The 8980-nt window shown below is 33.7% G+C and overlaps 1 protein-coding gene across 22 annotated transcripts in view; it reads left to right on the forward strand.

The window, feature by feature from the left end:
• LOC135125350 (collagen alpha chain CG42342) overlaps nucleotides 1-8558 on the forward strand; it is a 310138-nt gene extending 301580 nt beyond the window's left edge. For 13 of the 22 annotated variants that reach the window (XM_064050850.1, XM_064050863.1, XM_064050852.1 and 10 more), the window contains 16 exons: nucleotides 20-122; nucleotides 178-257; nucleotides 753-861; nucleotides 938-1026; nucleotides 1077-1211; nucleotides 1329-1354; nucleotides 1454-1601; nucleotides 1650-1694; nucleotides 1824-1886; nucleotides 2815-2841; nucleotides 7705-7758; nucleotides 7809-7835; nucleotides 7939-7974; nucleotides 8026-8160; nucleotides 8220-8405; nucleotides 8468-8555. In XM_064050850.1, coding sequence (XP_063906920.1) covers nucleotides 20-122; nucleotides 178-257; nucleotides 753-861; nucleotides 938-1026; nucleotides 1077-1211; nucleotides 1329-1354; nucleotides 1454-1601; nucleotides 1650-1694; nucleotides 1824-1886; nucleotides 2815-2841; nucleotides 7705-7758; nucleotides 7809-7835; nucleotides 7939-7974; nucleotides 8026-8160; nucleotides 8220-8369 — 1227 coding nt within the window. In that variant the 3' untranslated portion in view covers nucleotides 8370-8405; nucleotides 8468-8555. Of the gene's footprint in view, nucleotides 1-19; nucleotides 123-177; nucleotides 258-752; nucleotides 862-937; nucleotides 1027-1076; nucleotides 1218-1328; nucleotides 1356-1453; nucleotides 1602-1649; nucleotides 1695-1823; nucleotides 1887-2028; nucleotides 2617-2814; nucleotides 2842-7704; nucleotides 7759-7808; nucleotides 7836-7938; nucleotides 7975-8025; nucleotides 8161-8219; nucleotides 8406-8467 lie in introns of those variants that run through there. The other 9 variants (XM_064050851.1, XM_064050871.1, XM_064050872.1 and 6 more) reach the window with 7 other exon arrangements.
• Nucleotides 8559-8980: the final 422 nt, after the last annotated feature.

Below are 8980 nucleotides of genomic sequence, written 5' to 3' on the forward strand. Positions count from 1 at the left end.
ATCACCCGTCATGTTATAGGGCGACAAGGGCGACAAAGGCGAGCGCGGCCTCACGACCACCCTCAGCGGCGACTTCCCCACCGGACTGGTCGAAGGGCCTCCGGGCCCCCCCGGACCCCCTGGTAATTATCCAACTTTTTCCCAAAAACTGTATAACCTTTATCCGACTTTGACAAGGTGAAAAGGGCGAAGCCGGACCCATGGGCCCTCCTGGCGCGCCCGGGGAGAAGGGCGCCCGCGGCCGGCGAGGAAAACGGGTAAAGTACCGACCTGGCTATCTCTGTCTCTGTCACAATGTCATGACACCACCTTTGGGATAAAATTAACGTTTCATGACATTGATCATCTAACCAGACCACATTTCATGCATAGCTTCATATTTTTGGCGTGAGCGGGGCATGCGGAGGGGGCGGGGTCCATCGCATGGGAATGGTTTTTGCATGGCTTTCTGGATTTGGTTTCATTTTGTTGTAGGTTTCTAATGGTTTTCCTTTTTTAATGATTCTTTTATTTTTAATTATATCACTTTTTAGTTTCAGTAGTTTAGGCACTAATAGCTGATTAACACGACTAATCTCACTGGTCTGAAGCGGCTTATCGTAAGTATCTGTATATTTTTCGTTATTTTGTTGTCTTATTTGAGTCATGCATGGGTTTTGATTTTTCAAAAAACGGTTTTTTTTTTTTTTTTTCGAAAAATGGAAGTCGTTAGGGCGTGAACGTGAAGCTGATTTGTGGTTTGGTGTGTTTAGGGACGAGATGGAGATGTGCTAGCAAAGGGCCTGCCAGGCCCTAAAGGGGACGCGGGTGACCCAGGGCCCAGGGGGGATAAAGGGTTTGCAGGCTTTCCAGGCCTTCCAGGTACAAATAATAACACAACTGTACTAACCCTAAATTCACGGTTTCGTTGCTTCGACACTAATCGAGTCGTGTGTAGGTCCCAAGGGCGACATGGGCTTGATGGGTACCCCAGGCGAGTCCGGTCTCAACGGGGAACCAGGACCCCAAGGTCCGCCAGGTCTTCCGGTACTGACGCCCCTCAAACCACGCCCAACACTAAAATCGTGCTATTTCAGGGCCAAGTCGGTCCCAAGGGCGAGAAGGGCGAGTACGGCGACATCGGGCCGCCGGGTCTCATGGGCCCGCCGGGGCTCCCCGGCCCGCCCGGCTACCCCGGCCAGAAGGGCGAGAAGGGCGAAAAAGGCGAATCAGTAAGTGTCCCGAAATCCCCCCACTTCTCTTCGCTCTGCATCCATTTTTACGAAAATTAGCTTCTGAATGTTTGTTCTAATGCGACTTTTCTTTTTCGGCGTTTCCTCCCACCACAGAAATACAAAAAGCTGCGACGGAGACAGGTAAATATCCACACTTTTTACTTCCTTGCTTGGTTTTTCGAAAGTTGGCTGACGAAAGGCGAGGTGAAAACGATTACTTTTGGGCCGTGCTCTATACTGTTCCAGGGTGACGGTACTGGGGAGGTGACGACGGGCGAGGTGGTCATGGGTCCGCCGGGACCTCCGGGACCGCCCGGCCAGAACGGGTTGCAGGGTCCTCCGGGAATTAAAGGCGACAGAGGGATGGACGGGATAAAGGGCGAACCCGTAAGTATCGTCGACGACCTAGTTTAACAATCTAACGGAGTTGTGTAGGGCGAGAAGGGCGCAAAAGGAGATCCGGGACCGATGGGCCTACCTGTAAGTTTGAAACCTTGGTTTTCGACTGCTGCGTGACGTAGTCGCGCCAAGAACGTCGACTTCGAGGTGGGTCGACTCGAAGTCGACGTTTCGGGTGACGGATAGATAGTGATGGTTGGTTTTTAATAGGGTCCCATGGGTCTAAGGGGGGAAAGTGGTCGTCCGGGTGACTATGGCAAACCAGGGCCCATGGTAAGGAAACCATTCTATAACTAGGATTAAACGGCGTGCAGTGACTTAACAAATTAACCCGATTGACGAAAATTTTGTTAAGTGATTGTCGATGGTCGATGGTCGATTTTTCTTTTATATTGTTTGTATAAAATTGGTTTAGGAGGACAATAACTGGTGATTCCCCGGATCGTGAAGATACTGCCAAACGTCGGCATGCAGGGTGTCCGCGAACACCCTGTATGCGTTGGGAGATGATATTCTAAATAGGATTAAAGAGAAATGTTTGTATTTATGCTGTATTTACGCTGTATATCAAAAGGTCGCAACGAGATTGCGACTTCCGACTCATCCAGAAGCCTGTTAGGCGTCGACAAACCGTTTTACGTCCATTTAGTACTTAACCTCCACCTTTACAGACTTGTCAATTGATATAGGAGTGTATTGATAAAGAACCTAGACAGTGAAGATCGATTTTTATATATTTATTGATACATTTGTAAAAAGTTTTGCAAGACCATTAATTTATAAGTTGAGAATGTGTTGTAATATAAGTGTTACATTTTTATAGGTGTCTTATAGTAGTAGTTTGTAACTAAGAAAAGAAAAACACAAATATTACGTGACTGATACTAGATTAGGGTTTGTAAAACCGAAAACCTGTAAGATATTTTACTTTTAATATTTTTAGGTTAACTAAATAAGCTTCTGTAAACGATAACATGTACGAAATAAATGTATGTGCATGTGCTGTAATTATTAAATGAGCTTTAAGCTTCTCCTACCCCTACTGAGATTTTTGAGCAGGAAGAATTGTCAAAAGATGAGGAAATGCAGTGCATGTTGATAACACGATGCATCTTGTGCATTAGGTGCATTCATTCATTAACATTTGTTTGTGTTATTTCTTACTTTTTTCCATTTTTGTTTCAATTATTTTTCTTCACAGGGTCCGCCCGGCCTTGACGGAATGAAAGTAAGTTCTCTTTTTCCGTTCTTTTCAAACTTTTTCTATTTTAAGTTTACTCATTTACTAAAAAAATGTGTACTAATACGGTTTTACGGCCTTCGTTTAGCGCTATAATGCTCAAGAACGTCCCGATAAAGATCCTCAACATTTTAAATTTAATTGAGGTCGTTGAAACTTGTAGCTGTCTAATCACGAGCTTAAAATTTCACGTCATCTAAAAATTTTGATACGTCAATCCTATCCAAAATGCGCAAAATATTGTTTCTCCTAAATTTTTTTTAATTTCAACCTTTGAATTTTTGTATTTATTTATGTTTCGTTTTTTCATTTCTTAAGTTCTTCAAATTTTCTAGTTTCCAATTTATTTATTTCTTTATTTTTCAACTTTGTTTCTTCAATTTTTAGATTTTTCAAATTTTCAGGTTTTTGTGTCTTCACTTTTTCGAGTTTTAATGTTTCATTTATTCCATTTTTTATTTTTTTATTTTTCAACCGTTGAATTTTTGTACTTATTTATTTTTCCTTTCTCCAGTTCTTGAATTTTTCAAATTATGTTTTTTTTGGATTTTCATTTTTTTTTTTTTTTTTTTTAGTTTTATAATTTAACTTTTTTTATTTTTCAACCTGTTTTTTATTTTCTAATTTTTTGTTTCTTTTCAAAATTTCGGGTTTTAGTAACTTCAGCTTTTCGAGTTTTCAAGTTTTAATTTTTCCATTTTCGAATTTTTAATTTTTGATGTATAATTTTTACTTTCTTCACATTTAGATTTTACAATTTTTCGACCTCTCAGTTTCTACTTTCGTCAATTGTTCGATGTTTTCATTTTTCGATCCTCCAGTTTTTGGTTCGTTCAATTATTCAGTTTGCAATTTTTCTAATTTTCAGAACCAATTTTTGAATTTTTCAATTTTTAGATTTGGCAATTTTTCGATTTGAATTTCTGAAGTTTTCAATTTTTGAATTTGCAGTTTTTAGAGTTTTCGGTTTAAATTTTTTTGATTTTTCAATCTTTGCATTTTTGTATTTATTTTTCGTTTCTTCAATTCTTAAATTCTTCAAAATTTTCGATTTTTCAACCTTTGTTTTATATTTCATAATTCTTTTTTCTTCAATTTTTAGATTTTTCAAATTTTCAGGTTTTTATTTCCTTTATTTTTTTAGTTTTTCGGTTTTTCAGCCTTCTAATTTTATAATCTATGTAAAATTTTTCAATTTTTGGATTTTTCATTTCTTCAATTTTTCGTTTGGGTCTTTTTTTATTTTTTCAAATTTTTGGTTTTTGAATTTCTCAGCTTTTAGATTTTGTGATTTTTCGATGTAAGGTTCTGGAATTTCCAGTTTTTTGTTTCGGTTTATTTTCTTTATATTTTCCATATTTCGGTCTGCGATGTCTCATGTCTTCGTTTTTTTGTCTTCAATTTTTAAATTTTTCAATGTTCCGGTTCTATAAATTTTTGTTTTCTCAATTTCAATGTTTCCAATTTTTGGTTTCTTCAGTTTTTCATTTTCTTTGTTTCTTCAATTTTACGATATGCAACTCTTCGAGTTTTCAGTTTTTAATTTTTCGATTTTCCGAAGGTTTAGATTTAGCACTTTTTCTATTTGCAATTTTTCGTTTCGGCTTTTCATTTTCTTTAGTTTTTTCAATTTTTAGATTTTGTAATTTTTCGATGTGCAATTTCACAATTACCAATGTTTCTTTTTTCATTGTAATTTTTTTTCTAAGCTTTTGACTTTCAATTTTTCGGTTTTGACTCTTTCGGTTTTTCGCTTTCAGATTTTGTATTTTTTCGTTTTTTCAATTTAAAATTCTTCAGCTTCTCGATTTTTTAATTTTTCGTTTCTTCAGTTTGTGATTTGGAAATGTAATAATTTAAATTTCTAAATCACAATTCTTAATTTTTAAAGCTTCTAAAGTTTTCAATTTTTATTTTTGCAGTCTTTCGATTTGCAGTTTTTCGTTTCGGTTTTTTATTTTCATTATTTTTTTCAATTATTTGATTTTCCATGTTTCGATTTTCTAATTTTCTTTTTTTTTCAATTTTTAAATTTTTCCACTTTTCATCTTAAAATTTCACGGGTTCTCAATTTTTCAATTCTTTAATTTTTCATTTCTTCAAATTTTCGACTTCCAATTTTTCGTTTCTGGCTTTTATTTACTTTATTTTTTCAATATTTCGATTTTTCATTGTTCGGGTTCTATAATTTTGTGTTTTTTCAATTTTTCATTTCTTCAATTTTGCTTTTTTTGTTCTTCAATTTTGCAACTCATTTTCATTTTTAAATTTTTTAGTTTTTCAGTTTTTCATTTCCTTAATTTTTCGATTTGCAATTTTTCGTGTAGGTTTTTTTTATTTTTTCGTTTCTTCAATGTGTGATTTGGAAATTTAATATTTCTAATTTTTAAAATCTTTCACATTTTCAATTTTGTGATTTTAGGATTTTTGGATTCAATTTTTTCGATTTTTAAGTTTCTCGACTTTTAGCGTTTCAATGTTTTGGTTTTTCGTTTTCTGAGTTCTTCGATTTGGAACTTTTCGATTTTTCATTTTTTCAATTTTGCAGTCTTTGGGTTTTTCAGTTTTTGGATTTTTAAATTTTTACGGATTTTTTAATTTTTAGATTTAAAATTTTTCGATTTTTCAGAATTTTTTTAAAACAACAAATGCAAAAATTACAAAATTCTAAAACTGAAATATCAAAAATGAAAAAACCAAAAAATGAAAACTGAAAAATCTGGAGAAAATAAAAATCAAAAACTTGAAAAATCGAGAAAAATGGAAAAATTTAGAAATTAAAGAAAATGAAAAAACAAAAATTTATAAAAAGGAAACAAGCATTGAAAAAATAATGGAAACGAAAAAGCAAAAATTTTGTTATAAAATCGACAAAATAATTAAAAAATCCGGAAAATGAAAAACAAGAATCAGTAAATTGAAAAATCGAGAAAGGAAAAATTTTAATATTGTCATTTATTTATTAACAATAATAATTGATTAAGCGAAAAATCGAAAAATATAGAACTGGAGAAATTGAAAAATTTTAAATACATATTAAACTTGAAAAAACAAAAAATTATAAAACAAAAACATTGAAAAATGGAAAAATAGAAAAATTAAAGAAAATGAAGAAACAGATAAAAATTTTTTGAAATAAAATCGAGAAAATGAAAATTAAACTAAAAAAAATTATACACTTTATTACGAAAAATTGATAACTGGGGACATTGAAAAATTTTAAAAATTAAACTTGAGAAAACAAAAAAATAATGAAAGCGAAACATTGAAAAATGGAAAAATATAAGAAAATGAAGAAAATGAAAATTAAAAAATCGGGAAAATAAAAAATAAAAATCAAGAAATTGAAAAATATAGAAGTCAAAAAATTTCTTTTTTTTATTGATTTTAAAAATTAAGGTTAAAAAACGAAAAATTAGAAAAAGGAACGAAACATTGAGAAAATAAAGGAAACCAAAAATTGAAAAATTCTAAAATTAAAAATTGTGATTTCAAAAAATTGCAAACCGAAAAATTGAAACATAAAGAAAATGAAAAAACGAAAAATTATAAAAAGGAAACAAGCATTGAAAAAATAATGGAAATGAAAAAACAAAAATGTTGTAATAAAATCGGGAAAATGATTCAAAAATCGTGAAGATGAAAAATAAAAATCAGAAAATTTGAAAAATCGAAAAATGATAAAATATCGAAACATTGAACAAACGAAAAATTATGAAACCCAAACATTGAAAAATGGAAAAATAGAAAAATATAAGAAAATGAAGAAAATGAAAATTAAAAAATCGAGAAAATAAAAAATAAAAATCAAGAAATTGAAAAATATAGAAGGCAAAAAATTTATTTTTTTTATTGATTTTAAAAATGAAGGTTAAAAAACGAAAAATTAGAAAAAGGAACGAAACATTGAGAAAATAAAGGAAACCAAAAATTGAAAAATCGAAAAATTAAAAATTGTGATTTCAAAAAATTGCAAACCGAAAAATTGAAAAAATAATGGAAATGAAAAAACAAAAATGTTGTAATAAAATCGGGAAAATGATTCAAAAATCGTGAAGATGAAAAATAAAAAGCAGAAAATTTGAAAAATCGAAAAATGATAAATTTTAATATCGAAACATTGAACAAACGAAAAATTATGAAACCGAAACATTGAAAAATGGAAAAATAGAAAAATTCGAGAAAATGAAAAAACTAACACTTTTAAATAAAATCAAGAAAATGAAAATTAAAATTCGGAAAAATGAAAAATTAAAATCATGAAATTGAAAAATTTTGAAGTCGAGAAATTGAAAAATTTAAAAATTACGCTTGAGGAAGCGAAAAATTATGAAACCGAAACATTGAAAAAATAAAGCAAACCCAAAATTGAAAAATTAAAGAAATTAAAAAAACTAAAATTGTGCTGTCAAAAACTTGGTCGAAGTTAAATAAATCCAGATTTTTCGAAATATTAAATTTGATAACTCGCTAGTTAAAATAGTTTTTTTAGAAAAAAAAAACAAAATTTGACTGCCTTTGAAACTTTAATACCAATCAGAAAATTTTTGCATCCCCACCAACGATTTGATGATGTCATTTCAAAATATTACCATTATAATCCCATTTAAATTCATAAAATATTCTGTAGTACATATTAATCAAATAAGAGTAGATCGAATACGACGCTGTCCACCGTTTGACGACCGCCGACTTCTATCCGGCCTGTATAACTCACCTTTTACGAATCAAATTAGGTTGTAAAATTATATTAGTATACAAATAATTCGTTTCCAGTATAAGTATTTCTTTTCAGTTCATGTTTACCGACTGAAATAATTAAAGTAACTTCAACCCCTCGTTATTTTTCAGGGTGCCCAAGGCGAACCCGGCAACAAGGGCGAGCGCGGCGACCCTGGACTCCCCGTAAGTCGCCCTATTTCCCCCGCCCAAACTAACCTCCGTACTAATTCCAGGGCACTGATGGGATCCCCGGTCAAGAGGTACTAACCATTAACTAACGCTTTGCTGGAGCTTAGGCTTTATCACTCACCACATCCCCCTCTCCCCTCCCTTTGAAACCCCATTTCACAAATCATGTTGCAGGGCCCCAAGGGCGACAAAGGCTCCAAAGGCGACTCCGTAAGTACGCTTTCCCCGCCAAAAAGTCCAAATTTTAAGTACGCTTCTAAGGGCCCCATCGGGAAGCGAGGTCGGAAGGGCGACAAAGGCGACAAGGGCGACCAGGGAGTCCCCGGACTGGACGCCCCCTGCCCCCTCGGTCCGGACGGGCTGCCGCTGCCGGGGTGCGGCTGGCGCCCCCCGAAGGTACGACCCGACTTTGGTAGTACTCGTGACTAACAGCATGGTGGTGGTACTAATTGTAGGAGATAAGTCCGGCGCAGCCCACTCCGGTCGATTTCGACGTGGAGGATCCTATTGATGAGGGGGAGGACGACTACGAGGAGCCCGAGGAGGACTACGAGTACACCGAACAGCTTAACTCGGCACTTCCCGTTTCCGCTTCGGCTATTTAACATTTAATGACACTGCTTGTGTGTGTTTTGTAGTTGGTAGGTGGCGGAGAGGGGGTGGTTGGGTGCAGGGTTGTAATGGTTGTTTTTTCTGTTGGTAGGTGTGAGGGTCCGGGGCCGCCTCCTGAAGTACTACTTTCACGTACTTACCAGTGGACAGTGACGTGGTGTAAATAAAGTGTTCCAGAGACGTGGACTCGCCAAAGTTCGACTAATTTATTAGATGTAGGTTAGTTTTGTACGTTCGCATTGTTCTTATGTTCCTCATAATCATATTTTTTGAGAATTGTACAAATTTTAGTATTGTTATTGTATCCTAGATTAGACTAGGTGTAATATAGTACTAAGGTTCCAGTTCAATAATTCTAACGTTCACTGTTTGTCGAAATATACAATGTTTTCTAAGCGCTGTTTTATTAATTATTACTCTCTACCTTAGACAAAAAAATCCAAAATTCCAAATTTCGCAACTAGAAAATACCAAAAATCAAATTTCAAAAATTTCAGCTTTTTCAATTGGTTTCTTCAGTTTTTATTTTTTTGTTTCTTGATTTTACGATATGCAACTCTTCATTTTTAAATTTTTTAGTTTTTCGATTTTCCAAATTTTTAAT

The sequence above is a fragment of the Zophobas morio genome, unplaced genomic scaffold (assembly GCF_036711695.1).
Source record: "Zophobas morio isolate AGI-343-1 ecotype UQ-CSIRO unplaced genomic scaffold, CSIRO_AGI_Zmor_V1 ptg000008l, whole genome shotgun sequence".
In the NCBI taxonomy this organism is placed as follows: Eukaryota; Metazoa; Arthropoda; class Insecta; order Coleoptera; family Tenebrionidae; genus Zophobas; species Zophobas morio.